Raw genomic sequence first — 26,216 nt, forward strand, 5'->3', positions numbered from 1 at the left:
CAAAATGAAAAATCTCAGAAAAGAAATAAAAAAGATTTATATTGAAAAATGTAACACCTTAATAGTGAAAGTTATGTCCAAAGTTACGGACAAACATTGATCGACTTCCAACCTTAGACACATTTTCTGTGCTACTGTTGTCTATTGAGGTTGACTGTATGCTAACTAAGAATCATTTCAGACCCATCTGAAGTTGCGCGCTGTTTGCTCTCTGAGGCCATGTGTTTGTTAGCCTGAGCCCATGCCTTGCAATGCACGTTTGTTAACCCACCAGTCACACCTGCTTGGTACGCAAACAACGGGAGTGGTTGGTAGAAACCAGCTTCTGCAGGTTTCTGTGGATTTTTGGCTCACAGACCCAGGGCGGAGGAATGGTGGGTTTCTAAGCAGCTGCCTCTCCTTCAGATGTAACTTAAAATGGGGAAAAATGTTACCCTGCAAATATGAAGTTTAACGCTTATCTGTCTTTGAAGGGCCATTTCTGACATCAAAGAAGGGAGAAAAGAATTAATAACAAAGCAATACTGGATGAATAAATCCAATCCACACACACACACACACAGGCACACAAAAAAGAGGAGTCCATAGTCTATATCTGAAAAACAGGGACACAAAACCGGAAACTATTACCACAGCTCAGAGAAATTGGGTTGGAGAGCTTGCAAAGCATTTAGGAGCTGAAGAAAAGAACAAGTTCTTGGAGGACTCTTGAGAAAATGCAAGAGAGAGATAAAGAAAAAAAAAACACAGATCCAAAGACTGGAGTGGTGGGGGCATATTCGTGCGTGCACATGCCAAAATGCTTTTAAGTGTCTTACTGAGGCAAATGGAGCTGTGGCATTTTTGCAGGCACAGGGTTGTACTTAGACTCTGCAAAGAGTATTTTAGAGCCTGAGGGATAATGCCAAACACCAGACGGGGTGGGAGCTCTTGGTCTACTGTGAACTTCAAGGATTACAGAGCAACTACAGGGTGAACCAGGGAGATGCCCTCCCAGAGGAATCAAGAGACATTGAGTTAGATGACCCTCTAGCACAGACACTATACAATGCACTGCAGTTACCTACGGTCTAGTACCTTACACTTTCAAATGATTGTGACGTTAACTACTATTACTACAACATGTGATAATTATTTGCCTGGAAAATGCCTGCAGCAGGGGGAATTACAGTGCTTACTCTTCCCGGTTCTCTCCATTTATGCAGCTGGATATTTACAGACACAGTTCAGGGCTTATACCTTGACACAGCAGCTCATCTGAGGGTTGCCAACCTTCTAGCTACAAGCCCAGCTTCCAAACTAGCCAACCTTCTAGCTACAAGCCCAGCTTCCAAACTACCATTTTTAAACTGATAAGGCTTTAATTAAAAGTAATAAAGAGTAAATAAGTAATAATGTTCCATTTTGTGCACAGAGCCCTACAGCATGTGTGTCAACTGAGAGCTGACTGGCTACACATGTTAAGCCACTGTAACTGTAAGGCAGTACTGAAGCTAGGTGCACCTGGCTAATGTTGCTCACAGAGCCGGGGTCCATGAGGAAGTGAGACACCAGATTCTGGCTGGATTGTCCTGACCTAGATATTTAGGCAGAATTTGTGTGCAGGGTGAAAGTAAAACAATATATTCTGCCATTACATGACTGCAGAATGGGATTTATTTTTATTTACTCATTTTTGAGCAGCTTTGTTCACATTCTTTCCTGTCAAGTGCAGTTTTGAGTCGTAAGATAAATTAGCAAGCTTTCTGCACCACGGTGGGGAAACTTCACTGTCCCAGTGTGCTTAATGCAAATGTGGCAGACATCAGCATAAAGACAACAGTATAAAGAAACAGTATAGTATTCAGTTGGCTTACATCACCGGTACTTGCCTGTTTCCTTCTCCCTAGTCATTTACAGGTTACCTTAAAGTGACTGATAACCCATGTTTACATCTGTTTCAGGAAGAAAGGCAGCTTGATCATTCCTTATCAGAATAAATATAACTGCAACTCTTTACTCAAGTGCAAATGCCAAGCATTTCCTTTATCCCAACACTGACAAACACCCTATTCATCCACACCATTGTTAAAAAGTGCACATTTGACTCCCCTAATTCTCTACAATTTAGGTTATTCTAATACACCCAACCCTCTCTAAAAAGCTGGAAATTTAAATGTCTATTAGCACAGTCGGCCAAATTCTCATGCTGATCCTGGCAGTCTTACCGGTCTCAGTCATTCCAGGGGAGATTAATAACATTGAAAAACAAATCCACTCTTCCCACACCAACAATACCAGCAAAATTCGGGGAATTAATCAATCACTTAAATACTGCTAATGCTCAACGACTCCCATTCACAAGAGAGGACAACACTGTAACACTTCTCGTAGCATCAGTCAAAAGATGGATTGGACTACTTTCCACAATTGCCAAAGATGATTCAAAAACTGACTATGACCATTAAAAAATCCATAGATTGTTTAATACAACATACCATATTTTTCAACAATTTAACATCAATAAAATTGTGTTGAATAAAAAAAAAATCTGCATATTACCTTTATTGCACAGAACAAATTGAATGTATTTTGTCATTGATTTTTTCAATGTATTTTAATAAAAACTTGGTTTGGACTACATATACAACATAGTCCTGGGTTAGCATTAAAAAAGAAAAAAAAAATCAAATCTAATCAATTTCTGAATCAAAATGGGGCAGGAGGGCTCAATACAGTAGCCACACTTTAGACAAAAAGAACATTATATCATTTATATCAGCACATTAGAGCAGTATGCAGACCGGTATGTCCGGTGGTTCTGTGGAAAAAAGATTACTCTCAATCCTCTATTGGTCAACCCACTACTGGTCAAACCATCTATGTTGCTCTCTATCTGCAAATTCAATCCATACTTCCAACCCATTAGCTTGGCTTGATTTTTTATTGTCACTCATAGTAAATAACTCTGCCCTTTGCCAACATCCACGCCATCCAGCTGTCCACGGTGTGTGCTGGAAAACGTAAAGATTTTTATATACAACTACAGTCATCATCAGTTGAAATATTTTGTTTGTTTTTTTTTTTAAACCATGGTTCACATCCTTCATGTTTAGAGAATCACAAATGGTAAAGAAACATAGAGCTGCAGTTCCTTGGTATGTTTGGACTTAAAGAAGAGCCTGAAAAAAGATCAGTTCTTAAGGAGGCAACTCCTCTTGTTCACATCTGCTTTCTCAAATTCTGTGATTTGAGATTCAGCACTGGGACCCTTTGAAGGATTGGTGAACACATTACCATCAGTGAAAAGCTGGGCGTATGAAAGTATGACATGGGTCTTGTGGAGTAAAAGAAAAATAGGTAGACTGTACATTTAACCTAATAAAAAGAGCCATCACTATGTTGAAATGTGGTTTTGGTTGAACAAATATAAGATAAGAAAAGGAGAAAAAAATCCACACACTGCAATTGAAAGGATCAAATGGCCATTTGTAACTCTGAAATGAACTCACACAAAACCAGAGCTGTGAAGGCAACCAGCCAATTTGCTTTGAAGTATCTTCCAAAGATTAGGTCATAATGCAGAAATGATGATGGAGTCATGGCTGCTGGATCCTGCTCATGTCAAACAAAGGAGGCTTATGTTAGATGACAACTGTGGATGATTTGAAAGAAAGCCGTTTTGAGGTTGCCCAGCTAATGTTATTTTTTTTAAAGAAATATAAGGAATCTCTTCATGCTTGCAGCAAATTTCCTCAATTTTTCAATGGCATTGGAATATCATTAATGTCATATTCCTTTTCAAATAGACATGAAAACTCATATGTTGATCGCACATTTGATTTTGTCTTGACTTGTCTCGCCTCTCCCTGAAGTTTTATAATTACTGAAGTTAAATACAGAATCTGTTGCATTTTTCATTAACAAATTTCCCTCTAAAATATTCTTGAAAAAATCACAGACATTTACAAAAACAAATATTTATGAGCAGAGGTCAAAGGTTTTGCGCAAAGCTCTTCAGTGTACCACAAATAATGCTGGTTGGCCTACATCTAACATAATGAATGTCAACATCAGCTCCTCTACCACAGGTGGCATTATTGCCTTGTGAACTCTAGTCTGAAGAGGTCATTCCTGTGTGGCACTTTGCCAGTACCTTATTGCGCAAGGGAGAACATCCCCACACAGAGACCTCAATTTCCTGTATGGGAATCTGACACACAAAAGCGAGACATCAAATATTTGGAGCTTTTGGGATACCAACACGTGACCTATTTTTATAACAATTTCACCAAGCTCAAAAGAGCAGAATCAGTTTCTGACATGATCTGATTATTCACTTTGGCAGAAAAGTAAAGTGCAGACTTTAAAGCTGAAATTATTTTATTTTATTTTATATGATTCATAATAGAGAAATGACCTTGGTGGGAGTCTTGATTACAAAGCCCTGGTTTACAACATTGCACTTTTATACAACCTCATTTTCTAACAACTTCTGCCTGTGACTTAAATTCTAGAAAACGGATTTTATTGTTTGGTGTAACATGAACACATTTCTGATGTTCTGCACCTAACATAGCAAAATGGCGTAATGTGCTCACCAACCCAAAACCAAGAACCCATCAAGAAAGATTGACTATGCACCTTTTCTGTAAAACATAAAGTATGCTCCCACTTTTATAAAAATAACATGGGTGAAAAAAAACTGTAAAAAATAACAACAAGCGAAAGGACAGCAAAGGAGAAGGATGATTTGTCTTTTGTATTTCAGCTGATGAAAAGGACATTTTGAAGGGTTCGCTCCTTTTTTAAAATTGTTTTCCCCTTAAAAATCCATTGGAATCTGAATCCCTTGCAACAAAGCTTGCTTTCAAAGGAACAGTCCCTGAAGGCCTTGTAGGAATGAACATAGAGGAGGGATCTCTGCTGTGCTATATTTCACTCCTTCCCTTAAATTCAATATATAATAAAAGAAAAGAGCATCTCCTTCCCATCTTCCAAGTTGGGGGAAAAAACAATCGGTTACTCTATGGATAATGTCTCAGGATCCAGGGCTTTTTAATTAATTTATTTTTTTGTAAGGAGGATTCACTTATTCATGTATTATTCTTTTTTTTTTTTTTTACTGTTTCCATTTTTGTAGGTCCTCTTTTTCCTAGTACATCTTTCAGATCATTTTCATGTTGAACTTGCGGGGAGCATCTGCTGCACTGCTGCTCATGCCAGCATCTGACTTGCGGGGCACATACTCAATCTCGATGTTGTGCTTGGTGTTGCCCTTGCCTCTGCTCCAGAGAAAGAGAAGCACCAGGCAGAACAGGACGACGCCGAGGAAGGAAATGAATCCCATGGTGGTGGCAATGATCAATGTCTTTATATCGAAGGGGAAGGGGACTGTGGCACGGGTCCCATTAGCGCCGTTGTCGTTGGGTTGGTTGGAGATGAAAGCAAAGGTTTTGTTGGGCTGGTGGGGCCAGTCAGGTGAGTAGCTGTGCACATGCAGATGGGCCAGTGCTGTGTCATTGCCCCCTGCATTGCTGGCGATGCATGCATATGTGCCATTGTCCTGGATCTGGGCATACCGCACCTCCAGGGTACCATCAGGGAACACTGTAAGCCGGCCAATGGTTTTAGTGGTGATGAACTGTTTCCGGGGTGACAGCCACATGATCACGGGTGCGGGATCACCATCTGCCTGGCATGTGAAGTGGACGGTGGTCCCCTCGTCAACAAACTTCTGCTGGGCCTTGCGGTCCCGGATCCTAGACTTGCGGCAGGTGAAGTAGTTGGGCTGGAGGACATCTGGGAAATCCTTGAACTCCTTGCCTTGAACATACTCTGGCGAGGTGCAGGTCGGCTGCTGCCGGTTGAAGTTGAGCCTCCAGCGTCGGCGGAACACCCACAGCAGGCGGCAGTCACAGGCTAGGGGGTTGTCGTACAGGGCCAGGGTCTCTAGGTTGCCCACGGAGTGGAAAGCCGACTCCTCCAGGGTGCTCAGGGAGTTGCCAGACACGTTCAGGATTTTAAGGTAGTTGATGCCACGGAAAGCGTAAGGCTCAATTGTGGCCAGCCTGCCTCCCACTAGGTGGAACTCCTGCAGCCTCATCAGATCATGCAACTTATTTCCTTCTATGGTGTGGATGGGGTTGTAGGACAGGTTCAGGAAGCGGAGGTACACAAGGTGCCGGAGGGCTATGTAAGGGATGCTGGTCAGGTTGCCATTTGTGATGGTCAGGGAAGTGAGGTTGAGCCCATAGAGACAGTTGGAGGTCATTGTGTCTAGGTATGGCCAGTTGGAGATCTCCAACACTTTGAGTCGGTACAGCCTCTTGAAGGAGTAATCCCTGATGATGTTGATGTTGAGGTGGCGCAGCCTGAGTGAGATCAGGCTGTGGAGGTGGGTGAAGGCTTCCGTGGGCACAAAAGTCAGGTTACACTTCTCCAGCGTGAGATGCTCCAGGCTGCTGAGGCCGTGGAATGCCCGGTGCGAGATGAAGACAAGGTCGTTGTCGCCCACCTCCAGAGACCTTAGGTTGTAAAGGTCCTGGAACATGTAGTCCAATAGGATGACAATCTTGTTCTCACTGATGTCGAGCTGGGTGAGGTTACTGAGGCCCGTGAACACACCCAACTGAATGAGCTTCAGTTTGTTGCTGCGTAGCCCCAACGTCCGCAAGCCATAGAGGTTGTTGAAGGCCCCTGGTTCGATGGCTGAGATGGTGTTCTCATTTAGTTCCAGCTCCTCCAGATGTGGGAAACCAGCAAACTCATCTGGGTTGATGGTTTTGATGCGGTTCTTGCTGAGGTCCAGGAGGCGAGTCTCACTGGGTATGCCCTCTGGGACGGCCATCAGCTTCTTGCGGTGACACACAACCGAGCGCTCCTGGGCATTGCACTCACAACGGGATGGGCAGCCTGTGGCAGAGCCCGACAGCACGGTACCCAGCATCAAGATCAGGATGGGCTGCCAGCAAGCCACCAGGTAGCTATGCCCGCTTGCCTCCCCGGCCACCATCCTACCTGTTACCTGCAGAGACACAGACACAAGAGTTCTGGTTACTCTTGAATAAATAATAAAAGTAACCCTTTGCTGCAGTGATGGGAGAAATCTATGAACCCTAAAAGTGCTATTACTTGCTATCAGTGACTCATGGATTGGCTGTCTATAGCAAAGAACTGCAATTAGTCAATTTGTGACTTGTTACATGATTGACAGAACATGGTAGTTGAACCCCTAAGGGGTTCAAGAAACCCCAGTTTCCCATCACCAGTTTGCATGACCCTTTTTGTATGTTCTTGAGTACTTTGTTCCCCTGTTCTTTTCTCTCATAATTGAAATGACCGTCATCACTGAACCGATTTTGAGCATCTCCACCAATGCTGTCCTCTTCAGTCTGTGGGTTTATATAGTACGCCTGGTGCTGCACAGGGGACTCTTTGTAATTGAGAATATCTTGTGTCTCCAACTACAGAATTGAGAAGGAGAAATAACGAGCTGCCATCTGCTTTCGTTTCCCACTGCATGCAATTAAGTCCCCCTATTTGGATGACTGACATATCAGGGCAGTCACAGGCGTATAAAATGGGTAATACAAATTAAACAGCTGAATACAAGTGCATTGATAAGGGATCATATTATTTTCTGTGACAATAGAGGGTGATAGTCTTCATGACATTTAGAATCTGTTGTCACAATTAAAATGGATGTAATGTAGAGCATTTTTATATGACTTTATACTAAGCTCTTCTGGATGCACTCACTGTGCTGCAATATTAATGACACAAAAGAGGAAGGAGTCACAGGCACTGGGCATGAGGTGTATACATGTATAATGGAAGGACTGACATGTCTGAATTCTGCAAATCATTTCTTGATGCAGTACTTCAAAGGCATTTGATATGCATGGGGGGTGGAGGGTGGTGGTTGTGCTCTGATGGAAAGGCGATAACTACAGAAAGGCGGAGTATTCTCTACACTACGTTTCTTTTTATTTATGAGTTTTTTCTCTCTTTCTGAGTAAATAGCTGCACAGCTGATCCTAACTACTGATGAATTAGGGCATTCTGCAATCTTCAATGTTTTTAAACCTGGCCCTTGGCTAAATGGTTGAAGGTAAAGACCCTGATGGTGCATGCAAGAGTGGACATCCCACGTGCCATTAAAGGAAAAGCCAAACCCTACCAACCATAAAAAAAAGTAAAAAATGCATGGCTAGGGTGAGAAACGCAATGAGCTGAAAGCAATGCCTCTTGCAAATCAACCAAGACACTTTCCAGTGCCAGAGCTGGAAAGGCATTTAAAAGGGCCTACTTATTATGTCTTTGTAATGCACTAATGGGAAAATGGTGAAAGTGAACAGCCCTCCTATTTTTTTGATAAAACACTATTTCTCCAATCCACAGGATATGCTGCACAATGGGACACAACAACATCACAAATGAGGCATCCAGCAGGATCCAAGATGATCCTAGAGCAGCCCCTAAGAGTTTATCTCACACAGAACTGTTGTGCAGGTGGTAAGATTGCATCTTATCCCGGAGATAAAAATTGGGATGTTCCAGAATGCGTTGGACCTGGAGATAACAGAAAAAGCCAACACGTGCCTTTGCCCTCGACACGACAGTCTTTCCTGAGATTTGCATGAGACTTAGGGCTTCCCATGTTCACACACACACACACACACACACATCTGACATTATCATGCAGGGCTGCACTTTATGTAACTTGAGATCAATCAGCTGACGCTGGTTTCTTAATATTAAATGATGGTGTTTCAAAAGGGGCCAGGTGCTACCAGAATGAGCTGCATTTTTCAAAAAGTAATCAAATTCCTGCTGTGTCAGGGACATATACACTGTGAACAGCTGCAGCATGTATGCTGCGCAGACAATATTTTTTTTCCTTCTTACCCACCACCCTTTGCACTTAACTGTGAGGTTGGGTGTGAAGCAACAGCAGGGGGCAATCTAAGATAAATGGTCATGTTAATCCTGTGAAAGAGCTCTGCCAATGTTAGCACTCACCACCCATCACCTGTAATGACAAAACTCACACTCTGTGGCTAGAGAATACTGGCTTGATTAGGAAAGAGAGATGGATCCAGTATTCACACAAGGTGTTAATAAAAATAAGACAGACTACAAACAAAATATTTTCAACCTCAATTTCAATTCAAATCCCAGTTTTATGCAAAATCCTTATGTTAATAGTTACTTCAGTAAGGAAGTAATGTAATATACATAGCTCAAAGCCCACTCCCTGAGATTAAACAAACCTTTTCTTTTTCAAATCAGCTGGAATCCAAGACCAGGTCTGGATTTGCAACAAAGCAAAATATTACATCTGGGGTAAGCAGAGGCACTGCTACTCTGTTGTGTAGTTGTAGAGTATGTGTACTGGTTCTGTACTCATAATTAAGACAACATTTAATTTAAAATGACAGAGGCAAAATACAGCAATAGTAAATTTAGTATTCTGACCAGACAGCAATTTGGAGTCATATATTAATCGGAGCTGATTAGTATGGGGAAAAATTGATTACATACGTGTATTAGCATTGTGCCTTCCTAAAATGATAAACACGATTACCGTACTTTTTATATGAGATGACACCAATATACAATGACAAAGTCACTGGAAAATATTTCTAGGTCTCAAAAAGTATTTGACTGTATTTTTTTCGCTAATCGGTTCAAGATATTTGAATGACAGGTAGAGACTACAGTCTTTAGTACTCCTGATTTTTGTCACAACTGTTCCCCGTGACACAATCAGCACATTATAGTGACAGTTGTAACTGTTGGGAACTATGGGGCGCCAAATGTAACAGACCTTTTTTCGTGGACAGAATTCCTTCTGTGCTACGAAACGCATAAATTCATTACGAAAGCATATAACACCGTAACGCCTTTTGTCCACGAAAAACACAAACGCGTTAGCATTGTGTCCACGAAATATTGAAGAGAGCACATACTTTCGTGCACAGAAAACAAAACGGATAATTCCTTTCGTGCACTGAATTGACCGTTGTGCTTTTCAATTTGTGGACAAAAGGCGGAATGCACTTCGCACTATGTGGACAAAAGAAACTCATTTTGTAGACAAAAGTAATTCTGTCCACGTAACAGATGTCCTAGGCCAGCATTTATGCTTTTGTGGCACGAAATGCAGAATGCGCTGTACCATCATCATTCCGTGCCATCCAGTGTTCATTTTATTCACTTAACGGTTTTGCTATATTACTGAAAGTATGATGTGCACGAAATGGATTTAGTACAATATATTCCGTGACAGTTACAGAAGGCATTCCGTCCACGAAAGCAAAGGCTGATGGAACTTTCATAGACATCAGTGTTTTGCTTTCGTGGACAGAATGCCTTCCGTCAGTTACAGAAGACATTCCTTACACGAAAGCAAAGGCTGCTTGAACTTTCGTATACATCAGTATTTCGTGGATACAATGCTAACGCGTTTGTGTTTTTCGAGGTTTCACGCGTTACAGTGTTACATGAATTTATGCGTTTTGTAGCACACAAAGCATTGTTTTTTGTCTACGAAATGAGTTTCTTTTGTCCACATAGTGCGAAGTGCATTCCGCCTTTAGTCCACAAAATGAAAAGCACAACGGTCAATTCAGTGCACGAAAGGAATTATCCGTTTTGTTTTCTGTGCACGAAAGTATGTGCTCTCTTCAATATTGCGTGGACACAATGCTAACGCGTTTGTGTTTTTCGTGGACAAAAGGCGTTACTCTGTTATATGGTTTCGTAATGAATTTATGCGTTTCGCAGCACAGAAGGCATTCTGTCCACGAAAAAAGGTCTGTTACATTTGGCGCCCAATAAGGAACTGGCTGGCCAGTTGGATGCAACTTTCTGCTGTGATTAAATTGTATTAGCAGCAGACAAGTGTAGACCGCATCAGTTGTCATGTTGAAAAGTAAATGTATGCAATCATAAATATGCTCTGTAAGTTAGCCAGCTATAGGTAGCTACAACTTTCTCGGAAAATGTTCTCTCTTGCTGACTCCGAAGGGAGGATGGGGGAGGGGGTTGGTTGTGTAGCAGTTCTGCTTGTAAACAGGTCTGTTAAGGTACGATTGATGCGAGAAATAAAAGGTGGCAATTTCAAAAACCTACTCAACAGTGTTTTATAATACTGAAGTTTCAATTAAAAACAAATGAAATCACTGCTTCAGTTGAAAGGAGAGGTACAAGACGTTTGCCAAGCAAAAAGGAACTCTAAATCAACAGTTGGATATGATATACAGTGAGATTTTAAAATGATTTTATCTTCAATTCCGAACATATCAAGCTGCAACATGAAATAATGGGCATATCTAAACGTAACTGGAACATAGCCACAACTAGCAAATAATTAAGCTAAATTCATGACTACCACGTAAACCCTGGCACAGATAGTCTCCTGGGACTCATCGAAGAGTGGGTGAATAGAAGATTCACATGGTTATGATTGCTACCACTCATCAGTTTGCAATTCAGGAGCCCACCAATGTGATGAGATACTACTTGCATATATAAGGAGAGCTTGATAAATTTTGCTAGCATAAAAACACCCTCAGTTTTAATATTCCTTTTTTCTGAAATAGTTGTGTCACTTGGCAACTGCAGTACATAAAACCAACACTTGTATGTTTAAGTTAGGTTTCAATCTTTATTGAGTACCTCTTGAATATTTAAAATGTATGAGAGCACAGAAGATACTTTCTCCTGAATACATTTTTGATTTACCAAAAAATTTACTTTGACAGATCTGAACATTCTTTATCACAAAGGTTACTATATATGTATGTATATTGTCCCAAATATATATGTACCCTAGTGTGTGTGTATATATATGTCCAAAATTATTGGGACACCTGGGCATTTTGTGGTTAAGTGTGGATGTTTGGTTGATGTTTGATTTATGGTGTGGCGAAAACAGTTACATGTTTTGGCGACTATTAACATTTTCAAAACATCTCTTTATGTGGTTGGCACATGATTGCCTGATGACTACCCTTATTTCCAACATGTTTATAATATGTATGACATTAATTCTGCCAAACAAACTGACAATTCCATGACATTAACTTAATTTTAAAAGGTACCTACATACTTATTGAGTGCAGAGAAGTGAACAAAAATGACCATCACTTCAATTAGGCCTGACTGAATGTTGCCCTGCCCCCTAATTGAACACTCATACTGAAGCCTATATAAACCTAACAAGGTTGGAACATGGTCACAGAAGATGAAGCTGAAATTGACATTGACATAAATATGACTTTCCCAATGTCTGATGGAATATGCAGCAAAAATATTGTGCATTTTCAGAAAAAAAGTGAGTGTCCCAATAATTTTGGACCCCAGTGTATACTGGGAAAAAGAGACGTGCCTCTTTTGGTGTGTACATTGTTCATTTGAATGCAGAGTGGGTGTTAGAATTCTTCAGTAATTACAATCAGTTTCTGATTTCCAAGAAAACAAGGCCCCAACCACTCACTTAAAACCCATGGTGTATGAACAGAATTGTAATGATGTCTCAGCCTCTATGTGGGTGCATGTCTGAACAATGAAATGTTCAGAAATGTATGCCTCAAATCTGGTGGAAATCATACTAATCCAATCACGCCCTTAGCTGTGGTGAAAAGCTAGCTCAATGCCAGCCAAAATGACCAAAGGTATGTGACCAGTGGTGAATATTCACACTGAATGGTTTGCCAGTTTTCATATTCTGCATTTGGGAATAGCTCTGCATGTATAATGAGGAATGTGTGTACATTATCACCTACAAATGATCACGTTCTAACAAGGTCTGGGTGAAATATTTTCCTATGCCTCCCAGTCACCCAGGCCCGGTTCTAGATTTCCCTAATTGGGGGGGCAATCATAGTTTTGGGGTGGGCAATTTTTATTCACCAATGCATAATTTTCTTTTTACAGCATATCAAAAAATGCATAGTACAGCCTATAGGCAAACAACAGCCTATAACTTGACAGAAATGTAACATATAAGGGGTGGCAGTATCTCAGATAGGGAATTGAATGGTTTCTGGTTCAAATCCCGCTTCATGTTGCATCCTACTGAGGGTGTTTGAACATGGCTTGTCTCCCAATATTTGTTGATGATAGGTCATCTGCTACAGCCAATCATTTAGATGTTGAAATGTTCAAAATGTTGATGTGTTATTACAGTTTTTCTCAATTACTTTGGCTTAACCTTCAAAAAGTGAGTTTTGCACTTGTTGTTTTGAAAATATTAAATATCATTAGCCAGAGAAATTGAGAAAAACTGTAAATACCAGGCTATGAACATCATATGTCAATGCAGAGTGGGCACGGAAAATGCACTACTTGAACTTGGCACTTCATGCGAAGGCGCCAGACCCAGTGCCTTTGATTGTGGAGCAGCCGCCAGTGCATTAGCAGAAAGTTGTTTAATAGGAACCAGAAATCGCTGTTTGGCTGTTCGACTGTAACTATGCAGGATATCAGAAGTCCTCCACGTAATTTAGCCAGGTAAGAAAGTATTTAAATTGAAAGCAGTCTAGCTCAGAAAGCTAACATTAGGCAATAATCTCTAGCGAACTACATCAGCTAATGTTCTTTGACACTATTCACACCTTGGAATTATAACCAGACATTTTCTAAGTAAGGAATAAAGCATGACTGGCGGTGCAGTTCTATGGAAATAAACCACGACAGGGTGGTGTGATGCGGCCCCACAGGGCCAAGGGGCTGTTAACCACCCTGAAGTGAAATAATGGGGAAGGGAATAATGCACACCCCTCCAGCCAATCAGCAACAAGTATTTAACCAAGCCGTGGTATAAAGATGAGTCCAGTTAAAAAAAAATATATGTGGATGAATATGACCATTTCAAAACTGCCCACATATTAAAAAAGGAATATATTTGGCAGGGGGGTTCCATGTGTGGCCTTGTAATATGCAAGCAGTATTTTATGAAGAAACCTTGGTTTTAATTTTTTGGATTGAAAACATCGGCTTTCTTCCACAAATCATGATTAACATAATTTAAAGGTCAGATTCTCAAATACACCTTATCATCGCCTTGCAGGGATGTGGTCTTAATGCGATTCTTCTTTGCAATCAGTATGCCTGCGCGCTCTTGGAGAAATACATTAATTGCAGTGAGGTACCAAAAGGAAAAAAAAAAATAGAGGAATAAAACAAGAAAAAAATGACCCAGATTTCTTTATGCAAATGTGTTACAGGCACACAGGTTATCAGAATGAGGCCTGACTAACAACACTGATAAGCGGAACACGTGGCCCAAGAATGTATGACCTCAAAGACATGTGAACAGAAATCAGTTGTTTTGGTTGCCATGATAATTAATGATTAACATACACAATAATAAGTTATCCAAAAGCACTGGATGCACAAACATACCAGAATACTTTGCACAGTGCTGTTTTTGTAAGCTTGTTTCATTTCAAGAACAATATAGCAGTGACATTAGGAAGATGGGCATTCCTGCAGTCTCTATTTATGACAGGTTTGATCAGGGCTGGTTTTTAAAAATCATTTTTTCCACTTTTTCCACTGTTTTAAAAATAGTAATTATTTTTCATTCATAGGCATACCTTGACAATGACCTTTAGTCTTAAATTAAGCATGTCATTAATCCAATCTGATGAATGTACCATTCAGCCTGTGTTTACTAGCACTGTGTTTTAAATAGAGCCCAAAGGATAGGAGGAAGGTGGAGAGGGCCATTTGATGGTTTATCGTAGGTATTTCTTCTTGTGTCTTCACGTGTCAATACCAATCCCATCTTAGATGGTTAAACACCTGCGATCTTAGAGCAGAGCCCCCCTAAGCTGCTGACAGCTGTGTTAATACAAAGCGTTAAGGGCCTTAGCCAACACCGGGGTTAAGAGCGATTAGTCAGCATTGTGTCTAATCCCTGGGGGAAGGAGGGAACTCTGCCTTGCTGCTGCCCCATTTGCATGAGCATGGACGTCCACCGCATGGCCTGGCACTACGCGCACACTGCCTGGGACAGGGTGAATGGATTTTTACAATCTCCTGCTCAAACTTCTCCCTTCTAAATTTGCTTATATTTTTTATCTTTTAGGAACCTGTAAATGATCATAATAACGGTGATGATTACCCTTTCCTTTCGGCAGCAGTAGTAGTCAAAAGGGTTAAAATAGTAAGAATTCAGCATGTTTCAGAAATTCCTTTTCAATTTTTTCATCCTTTTTTCCTCTTTAGGGCATCTGTATATGATTACATGAGTGCATGATCACGAAGGTGGCTGTTATCAACAGCAATAGGTGTCGTAGTAATGAGTATCAGCAATAGTAGTAAAAATCAGGTTAGAAGTTCCGTTAGTCAGAAAAGTGTTCTGGATGAAACAACTACAGTAAGATGAAACACTTGAGATGTTACTCTGCATTCCTGCTGAGTACTGCCTGCTCATGTTTCACTGGCAAAGATGGCCCTCAGCTCAGTATGATTCTGCTGAAGCCATGGGAACCCTGGGCCAAAAAAAAAAAACATTGATTCATCTCCTGTGTGTCTCAGCTCAAACAATGAGACACAGAGTAGCACTGAGTAATTACACCAGATGCGCGATAAACTGCCAGGGCCCGTGGCCTTGCCTTCCAACACCACTGCCATCCCATGTACTGTTTAACCAGCCCGCTGTCAGCCCACTGCCAGTGAGCCGGTGACTGGATGTTTTGTTTGCCCGCCAGACTGTGGCAGAAAGGTGACCCTCACATCATTGTGAGTGAAATCTGGATCGGCACAGGCGGGCTGGCTTAGACGTCACATGATGTGGTGAGGTTCAAATCTAAGCTGACGTCGGACAGATGGGCCGCAAAACTCTAATCCTGGAGAAGGAGCTGTCTGGTGCGAGGCTGCACCGGTGAGCAGCTGTTCCAGTCAGCAGCCCCACCCGACACACACACATGCACGCGCACACAAACATGTGGCCCAGCAGTACATACCTATAGGGACCTGCACCTCACCTTCACCTGGGTGAGAGGAATGCCACTTTGCAGCCCTGTGAATTGGCACATGACAGTCTAACTCTGGCAGCTTTGCTTCAGTGAAAAGGGTCCATCTAGCTTTTGTGGCCCTCACTGAAATTTCAGTGGAGTGATGTAACATAACATAACATAACATATTATCAATATTATCTAATATACACATAAAATTTTAGTTAATATAATGTTACAACAGAATATTAAAAAAAGGTTTTTTTTACTGAGGAAGCAGTGTGCTTATTCATGGTTTGTCTGGTAATTCAAAGAGAGCAGAAAAAGACATGCCAAAAAGTAGGTAATGCTGACAAACATGAAATCTATGATGTTAGGCTGTTCTTTTAGCTGGGAACTACTGCTTTAGAGCAATGTAAAAAAAAATTGTGCATTGTGCATTGTAGATCCCCATGTAGATCTGTGTTTTCATTTACAAAATCTTAGAAAGCATGTTAGCAAGCATGTATGAATGTGTGTGTGTGTCTGTGGAAAACCGGGTGTGGTTTTTGGTAATTGGATAATTGTTCAGTTGGTTAGGTACACTCAACAGCTAATAAGACGTGGGTTGTAAAGAGTGAAGGAGCAAACATGGATAGAACTGGGGATGGTTGTTTTTACTCCTTGGTTTTGTACACATTAGTCATTGTATTAACAGTAGTGGTGTAATGGACCGCAGTTGATCCGTGATCCGTACGGTTCGCCACGCATGTGAACCGCGGATTAATTGCAAAGTTGAACCATAATAGTGTGAAATACAGTTTTACTGCCGCTGTTACTTTTAAGTAATAATTACCTAAATCTCGATGCAGAGTTGCAGTGATAACATACAAGAGCCATTTTAAAAACCAGCAACCTTACTTAGCAGAAGCCTTGCGAAGACGAAGGTTGCGTCCGAAATCGGTCACTCATTCACTCACTCACTATTCAGTCATACAATAAATGAACAATAAACAATTTTCTGGATATAGTTTTATGTTTGCAAGTTTATTCAAACATTTGTATTAACATCTTTGCGTCTAACTGTGCCAGCTAGCTAGCTACGTGACTAGCTAGTTGTAACTGACATTAACCTGCTAGAAAATACCACTACCTATCTAGCTATCGCTAGCTAACTTAATGAAAGAACTAGCACCCAGCTTCATCTGTTCAAATTAGTTGAAATTAACGTTAGCTAGCTAGCTGGCAGTTAAATCCAACGATCAAGTGTAAAATGTATATATACGCATTACATGGTGAATAGGGAGCGATTTCGGATACAGTTGAAGAACAGTAGAACAAGCGCTCGGAGTTTACGTCGCGGTCGAAGCTGTCGCAATATTGCAGACTCGTGAGCCCGGTGATTCCTATACCGCAACGGAAATCATGGCTACCGCAAAAGCAAAAGTTTCTTGCTTTAAGTGTTCTTTAAGTAATAAACGGACAGCAAACTGATATTCCCCCCCCCCCTTTTTTTTTTTTTTTTTTTGCTGATCCGAAAAATTATCCGTTCCGTGACTCAAACGCCGAACGATCCGAACCGTGAGTTGTGTGATCCGTTGCACCCCTAATTAACAGTTTTATCCTTTTTACAATTGTCTGTACCAGTTTTAATCTGTTTATTAGTGTGGTTGCCTGACTCTGTTGTATCCCTTGTGTCCTTTAGTATTTTTTTATTATTATTATTACTGTTGTTATTATAGCTCTAACTGTGCCTCAACTCAGATTCTTCGGTTCAGTGCTGTGATGAACGGTTTGTGAATTATGAGGCGAAATAGCCACCAAGTACACTCTCCGCTCTTAGTTAAATGTTGACATTCCTGCTCACGTTCAGGTATTTACATATTGTCAACGGAGCCAATCAGAGACAGTTCACGTGAAGTCAGTGCTCTGAGAGGCAGGGGGAGAGGGACATGGCAAACCCAACAGAGTACCGAGGTGGGTATGTCATCACTGGTTCTTCGCTGATGTCGGAAGTAAATTCCCTATGGAAAATTACAATGGGATTCGGACACTATCCATCTATACTCAAGTTCGGATTCATTTCAGGAGCTGGGAATTTCCTGAATTAACCTGTTCGGTGTGAGGATATATTTGGAGTCATCAAATGTTTCGATATTTTCCGAAAATGTTAAGATTTAGGACTTGTAGTTCGTTTTGTAGTCCACTTTTCGAACGACATATCCAATAGAACAATGCTGGGGAACGTCCTGACAAATCAGATACCATCATCTCATCCGGGCATTCTGGGCTCTGAACCCAACTAGGGTTGCTAATGGAAGAGACAGTAGTGAAGACGACAACGATTGGCAGTTAGCTAGCTAACAAATAACCGCAATCCTTATAAAAAGGCTTCTGGCATTTTTCATCATTCAAAATCGTGGGCTAACAACTCCCACTCAGCAAGCTCAATAGGTGATGATGTGGTAACCTGACTTTGCTAGCTAGCTAGCTGGCTAGCTATGGTACCTAACGTTATACTGGCCTACACTCACTGACACCCTGGTCTTATCCCTTATGCTCGCCCTGACCAAACCAGTGATATGGCCCTCGAAACAACTGAATTCCTCCACATTACCTGATTTATAATGGTTTTCGCCCCACTGAAAACTTTGGGTCTCACCAAATATGGAGAATATGGCTTAGCGACACCATTGCTGCTAACGATGAGCTTGCTATTGCTGATAGCGATGACTGCTAAAGACGAACTGCAAGTTAGCTGCTATAGCGATAGTTGATAGCAATGGCTAGCTAGCAAGGCCGGAGAGCGGGAATAAGAAAACCCCGTGGTTTTATGGGACGTGTAGTTTTTAGCCCTTGGTTGTACTAGCATATAAGATAAAAATTAAATTACGTAAAACTTAGCGTAAACTTAACTTAACTCTTCTTCTAGTTCTAACTGTGCCTAAACCATTTGCTCTACAGACACCAAACCAACGCCATATCGACCGGTTCGTTCGCCACTGGTCGTGAAGCCTTTTCATTAAAAGAGACAACCTCGGATTCTCAGTGGAGAAGATGGAACACAAAGTGGGCCAAGTTCATTTTTACAGAGCAAGTTCCAAAAACTAGGAACGCCCACCTCACCACCCTCTCCCCCACTCACTCACACACACAAAAATTGTGCTTTTACAGGAACAACAGGCTCTGTAATGAATGCCACACCATATCCCATAGGAAAGAACAATCTTTGCAGTATAAACCTCCCTCAACAGGCAAGTTTACTTCTGCCCCCAGGGTCTTGCAACCTTGGTAGTTCCGTAGTGCTACATGTTGCTAAACTGGCAGAAATGAAAACTGTAAACCAATGTGGGAAAAAAAGTGCAATAATTGATTTAAGGTCACTGCGCCTCATATTTCATGTGGGCTGTGATCTTGTCTGTTGGTTTGATCCATCAAGTGTGCATGGAGCACAGCTTACTTATCTGTGACATAGTGGCGGAAATGAGACTCATGCTGACTGCTTATGTATTAACTGTTAATACAATAAATTAAAGACAGAAAGAAATGAGACTCATGCCCTGAGCCGGCTAAATGCACTGCTGCAAGGCACATGCAATGTACGTCACACATCCGCTGCTGTGAGATGAGACATCAGAATGAACTTTGATAAGACTGGAGCCCATTTGTTTGGATTACCATCTTGGCACTTTGTGTAGGCATTGTGGAATTGATGGAGCTGTAAGATGCTCAACACTGTCAACACTGTATCAAAAATCTATGTACAGTACAGCAGAGGTAGTGATGCCATTTCTTCAGTAATACACAAAAGCTATTATTCAGTTTGAGCAGCTCACGGTGCAACCATTTTGTAATGCCCTCAATGGGGCTTCGTCTGTTTACGAACTCAAGACACGCAGGAATATTGTGCTCAGGCTCTATTCCATTGTTGCATACAAATTTATGAATGGAAAAAAAAAAAAAAAGAAAAAACAGGTGTTTGGGGTTATGGCTGCCATTACTCACACAATGCGATTCTTTCTCTGTCTGCTGCATTATTGAGAAAATGCAATAGGTTGCAGCCTTCTCTTGACTTTGGCATTGTTACTTTGGCTTCTCGCTCAATGAAACTACTTAGTATTCCATGAGGCCCTCATCTTTTCTTTCTGCTATGCAGAATTCTCTTTTTTTTAATCGATGTGCAGTTCCTTGCCAAAACAACCAGCCGAGCTGGTGAAATAATTTTGTAAGCAATGTCTGAGAGCTATGCTTCTTTCCAGAGGCTCCATGTGGTAACATTCTAATGAAATCCATATGGACTGATGTGTTTCTGTTTTGACTTCGAAGACGGGGTCAGTAACATCCAACTAATTCTGTGTTCATGCCCCCGTCTCTGCTGGGATAAGACGATGCCACTGGCTTGCCGACCTGACTGCTCTCCTCACAACATTCTTTACACAAATATAAGCACACAATTTGGAGTCTGAATCTAAATGTAATCAGGTTTGAGCTGATGATAGCATTGGGACCTGACTATCATTAATGAATTCCTGGATGATTTAATTTAAATTAATTAGTTAAGTATACATTAATGCATATATGCACACATAGAATAGGGATATGACACTATATGCGAGCAAGCATATATTGATTTACAACAGCAGCAGTATGGAATATGCATATTATATGTACAAAAAGTGCAATTCAAGATTGACAGAGTTGATTACTCAATTACAATAAGATGCAGTACAAAACTAAGGATTATGCCAATGGTGCTGCACGTGAACATAAATAATTTAAATTCACTGGATCCTCAATAGAATGTTGTTAGACAATAGCACAACTGGCTGGTGACACAGACCTAGTGATATGGGTTGGTTGTATTCTCTGCTTGAGTTCAAACATTCCTATTTAATCCCACCACCAACAGCCATCAAACCGACTGGAGCCATGTTCCCTTCCTCCCTTTATTTATGTTTCCCTTTATCCCTGCACACATTTTTTAATAAATTGCACAGCACTTCATATCTCCTGACAAGGACAAACCATTCTGTTCCTGGAATCAAAACAAACAAATAATGAGGAGTGCTGGTACAAATCTGTGAGACTGACACAAGTGCCTTTATCGGGTTTGGAGCTGCTCCTTTCGCATTCATATTACAGTAACCTAAATAAACAAACTTGGAGGGGCCCTGATGAATGTGGAGCTGGGCTGTGACTGTCCCATGGCCACACATTCCCTACCCCTGGTCTCCAGGATGCCATCCTTCAGAGTGGCCCTTTGATGGATATCATGCGAATGTGGCCCTTCCAGATGTCTCTCCAGTAACTAACTTCAGGCAGCTCATCAGCACAGATATGTATGTGTGTGTGTGTGTGTGAGGTTTATGTGTGTGTGTGGTTGTGTTGTGTTTGAATGCTTGAGGTGTGTGTGCATGTGGTGTGTGTATGTTTGTGTGTGAGTTTGTGTCTGTTTGTGAGAGAGATGCATTTGCATGTGGTTGTGTGTATATGTGTGTGTGAGGTGTGTTTGCCTGCATTGCCAGGCAAGACATGGCTATGTGGTACTGATTTCACCATGGCTGGCATTTCCATTCTCCTGCCTGCTGCAGAAAGCATCCCCTGGTTTGCAGCCCAAGGAGGCATTTAGAGAGAGAGAAGTGTAATTAGTGCCCATTGGAGGAGAAGCAACCCACTGTAAGGAACAGGCCTGGCCTGCTCCTTCAACAGGGCACTTTCAGGACTGTCAGATCAGTGGCCTTGAAGAGGCAGGTCTCACACGCCATGGAGCAGCCCCAGAGACCGAGAGCCTGTTGCAGCATTTTAAAATCAGGCCTGCTCCAGGCCCGGCTTCCATTCCTACACCACTTAGGAGTGTAGTTCTGGATGCTAAGCCCTTTGGTTATAGCCTCGTTGATTACATGGCTCCAACTGCCACCTCAGACACACCCCAGTTTCATTGAAGACCATTCCAAACTGAATGATGTCCTGATTATAACGGTTCTGCTGCACCACTTGCTTCTACCAATCCAAGGCAACACCCCCATGCTGTCAAATTTAGAATTCGATTAACAGCTATTTGGGATTCCATTAACAGCTGTTTGCTCCCCAATATTTGTTCTTTTTCATGTTGTGGCAAGTGGAATTCTGTGAAGGTGATCCATTCACGCCATTGAAGGCAGTTGCGAGCGGGAAAACCATCACATCACAATTTGGTCTGGACTTTGACCCCGCCTGTCTCAAAACTGACAAACAGCTAGGGAGTTGGTATGCAACTTCATCTCAGTTTGAGGCAAGTAATAGCAAAGAGAAAAAAAGCTGCTGAATTTCCAAAACAGTCACTGATTTATGGCCCCCAAATTCAACAGCTGTTGAATGATATATAAAACCACGCAGGCAAAGTCACTTCTGTTTACTCATTTAAAATTTATTTTCTCCAATACCATGCCTTACGAAGCAATTTCTCATAAGAGCTAGCTGAGGGAGAAAAAAAGGTATATTATAATAAAAGCCTATAAAACAACACATGGTGTTCGGAAAGCACTTTTGAATTGTAATTAAAGTCACCTCAGTTCCCTGCATGGTGTCTGGAGTGAGAGGCCCAGCCGAAGACACCTGAATACCCCACCTGCTTTGTCTAATTCCAGAGCTGCTCAAAGATAAGGCAACTCCATCTACCTATCTTCTGAATGCTGTGATAGCCCTTAAAATCGAAGTCAACCCGGCTTTTTAACTGCTATCCCGGTCAACATCACCATTAATCAATTGAGGAAAACAGGCTATTTAAAATTCGATAAATACCCCTCTTGGCTCAGGTACCAGAGTTTGTTCTGTAAATTGACTTTACTCAAGGTGTGAGGAACTGCCAAGCAACGTGCTTGTGCAAGCCCACGGTACTGGCTATTAACCAATAGGATAAAGACTGCGGGGTCCAGACGGCTGTACACTTAAGCCTCTTCATATCCTAATCCCCACCCACTGAGTGAGAGGGGTCATAATGACTCTACTTCACTCAGTGTGCTGGTTCACCAGTGACACCAATTGCTCCATTCATGTACCTGGTGGCATAAAAATCAAAACTGGAACATTCAGGAGAACAAAAAAGTCTACAGAGTGCTCCTATCTTTTCTGTTTGCACAGAGAAATGCCTAATATTTGCGTCAACTTGTGATGTGTCACCCACACCATGCTCTATATGTGTATATATATTGTCCTATATGCGTCCTCTCTCTGCACAAAATACCAATGAAAAGGAATGGAGGAACTATTTAAATGAGTGTTTGGTGCAAGTTTAAATGGCTACACAGGGATTGATTTTGCCAACCCCTTGAAAGATGGGACCATAAAACCATGGTATTGTGGGGAATTTCATTAAAATCCTGCCTTTAGACCACTTGAATAAATGACAAGGAGCAGCGGATCATCAGTCCCGTTTAATCGCTTCTGCTTCATTTTTTTTTTTTAATATGAAGGCCTTTATTTTTTGGGAGCCGAGACTTCTCACCACTCTTTGCTAATAATACCATGCACAGGCCAGAGATAGCAGGTTTAATCCTTGGCCTCGGAGGGAATCCTGGGAAAAAAGAGGCCTTAATTAGTCCGATAAGCCCAATCGAGGAGGTTATTGATACTGACTATAAACCCAAGGCTGAGCAAAATGAATACAAAACATTGAGGAGAAAAGTATGGAGAAGCAACACTGATGGTCTAAGGAGCAGGTCATTTCTCACTTTGCCTTCTCTTATCCGTCTAAATCCCATTGCTGCCCACCTGCTCCTAAATTAAGAGGCTTAGGGCACAGCACATTCAGCGTTAAGCACAAACTTGCTTACCTTTGTGAAAAGGAAAGATTAAGAGAACATATACAATTTCAAACCATAATACAAAGCTCTGATGACAATTATGGGTAATTATGGACACAATGGCCACTATTCTGTCTGGTGGCAATGCACTTTGTCTTAACTCTAGACAACGCATTTAAGCAAGGGCTTCTTTTTTGTCCATTTTTTGACGGGCAGTGTGAGTCCAGCAGTATTTGAAATGAATGGAAAAAAAGTCACGTGACAAATGTGCTAAACCTAACGCCTGCTTGAATTTGTTACTAAAGGTCAAGGGGAAAGTAAAAGGCTGTTTTATTGAACAGTGAGGGCCCCAAACTTGTTCTCACTTCTCTGCCTGCTCTTGCTTTGTGGAGGGTTATCTTTCTGGCCCAGGTTGCAGAGATAGCCAGTAACTCTCATATGCTGTGCTCTCATTGTCTCTCATCATAATCTTTGCTGTGCTTGGGTTGGAGGGGAAGGGGCGGGGGGGATAGAGCTCCTGTGCTGACAAAGGAAATCCATTCCATGTGTCTGATGTGGCCCTTCTGATAAGGTGACCCTCACCAGGACCGACTCTGGTGGTGGCGAACTGTTGAAAATGCATACACCACAGTAGCTAGGGAAACGAGAGACATTAGTGCAGAAAGTATGCCAGCAATAATGCAATGTTGGTGATGATACTGATGAAAAATCATTTACGCTGGCTCATATGCATACCATTGTGCGCCGCCTCACCCAAGAGTCAAGGTGGCACAAAAATTATGGGCCATGTTTTGATGCAACGGGTGTCGGTCAAGATTCAGCCGAAACAGATGTGCCCATCATGTGCTTAAATTTGGGAGAGCAGCTTGCCCTATAGCTTTTGCTTCATCTGGAGCAGAGACTGTGCCTCCTTTGTTATCACCTCTGTTTAAACTCATTACCCGGACTGATGCTGGTGGCCTGAACCAGTGCTTCTGTGGACCGTAGAAACGGTCATTGCGAAAGACAGAGGAGGGTTGAGCTGCTGTGCGGTGCCTACTGTGCTGGGCAGCACCGGCTATCCTCTGAGGGAGAGATCGAGATCTGCCTGTGTCCTGAGCTTGCAAGCCTGCCAGAGGCCCTTTGCACTGAGCAACTGAGGGCTTCACCCTCTCCCTGCTGCCTCTCAGCCCTTATTAACGGTGTATTGGGAGATGGCTTCGAGAAAAAGTGGAATTATTTATGAGACATTTGCATATCTGCCAAAGGCTCAAGCTGAGGGAAATTGTATTAGGGAAGATTAACTCTGAGGCTTCTTTTATGCATAACATGGGCTTCACCAATTTACAGAACCCATTACTTGTCAACTTAGGTAAAAATATAATGCATTAAGGAAGACATATTAGAGTTCCTTGCGAAAAGTAGGAGGGAGGGAGGAACCTATTTCTTCACCTGAGGTGGACTTTTTAGTTTTCCTCCTTAAGTTTTTCTGCTCCCTCAACTTCAACACTGGTCACACAGGTTCACTGTGACCACGACAAGAGACTGAGACTTCATGAACCCCAAAATGGGCATAGCCACTGTGTGTTTTTTGTGACTCACTGTTTTACACCAGTTGCATTCTGCTACAATGATATTTGGTCTTTTGGATATTTAATATGAGTCACTGATCAAGATTGCACAGTAGCTTTTCTCATTCTGGGGTTTATGAAGCGAGGTAACATAAGAGGAGGAGCTTGTTCTTTCCTCTGTGAGCCATCCCTTATATGAATATAGCCCTTACAAGGAAAGAACTTATGTTCTAGGGAGAAAAAGACAGCAGAGGTATGTCCCATAGTCATATGAGTTGTTGGTCCTTACATCTTCCATGATTAAACTGCTCTTTGGCACCATTAGCCTTTCAATACTACAGGGTTTTTTGTTTTGTTTTCTGGGTGCTTTTAAACAAATTACTGTTACTGAGACACTAAATGTACATACATATAAACATATGTATATGTATATGAGAAATATATTTATATACATATGTAAATCCCATACATATTTCCTCCAAATTTTTGTTTAGCTGTCTCTAAACTTGTCATGGTCTAGGTACATTTTTCTTCAGTAAATGTATCAACCTTTAACTGGCTCACATGGCTGGGATATTCTCCACAAATGATAAACGCACTCACTGCGTTTATCTCACTGTAGCCACAGGAATGGCTTTTGAAATGTGTTAGGTAGCTAGAGCACTCTATTCAAAAACAAGCTGTTTCCCCGGTCACTGTGGTCCTGCTCATTCAGAGCTCCTCACGCATGATTGGCTCTGGAAAAGACAATTGGCAGGAGACCACTTCCTTTTGGAGCCCCACAGCAATGTCTGGTGCTCAGTTGGAAATGAAGCAGGATCATAGGTGTGTTTTGTGGCACGGAGGCATGTGCATGCAAAAAAGAAAAAAAACCTTTTTGTAATACTTTTGGAATACATTTTTCCTCACTCCTTTCCTAGAGCCTAGTGACAAAGCTGCTGTCGGTTCACCAA

The 26,216-nt window shown here is 41.7% G+C and overlaps 1 protein-coding gene across 4 annotated transcripts in view; it reads right to left on the reverse strand.

Moving 5' to 3' along the window:
• Window positions 1–2,641: 2,641 nt before the first annotated feature.
• The window catches only part of lingo1a (leucine rich repeat and Ig domain containing 1a), a 116,788-nt gene continuing 93,213 nt past the window's right edge, over window positions 2,642–26,216 (reverse strand). For all 4 annotated transcript variants that reach the window (XM_036535408.1, XM_036535407.1, XM_036535406.1 and 1 more), the window contains one exon: window positions 2,642–7,006. In XM_036535408.1, the coding sequence (XP_036391301.1) occupies window positions 5,147–6,994 (1,848 nt within the window). In that variant the 5' untranslated portion in view covers window positions 6,995–7,006 and the 3' untranslated portion in view covers window positions 2,642–5,146. The remainder of the gene's footprint in view (window positions 7,007–26,216) is intronic.

Source organism: Megalops cyprinoides, chromosome 8 (genome assembly GCF_013368585.1).
Source record: "Megalops cyprinoides isolate fMegCyp1 chromosome 8, fMegCyp1.pri, whole genome shotgun sequence".
Classification (NCBI taxonomy): domain Eukaryota; kingdom Metazoa; phylum Chordata; class Actinopteri; order Elopiformes; family Megalopidae; genus Megalops; species Megalops cyprinoides.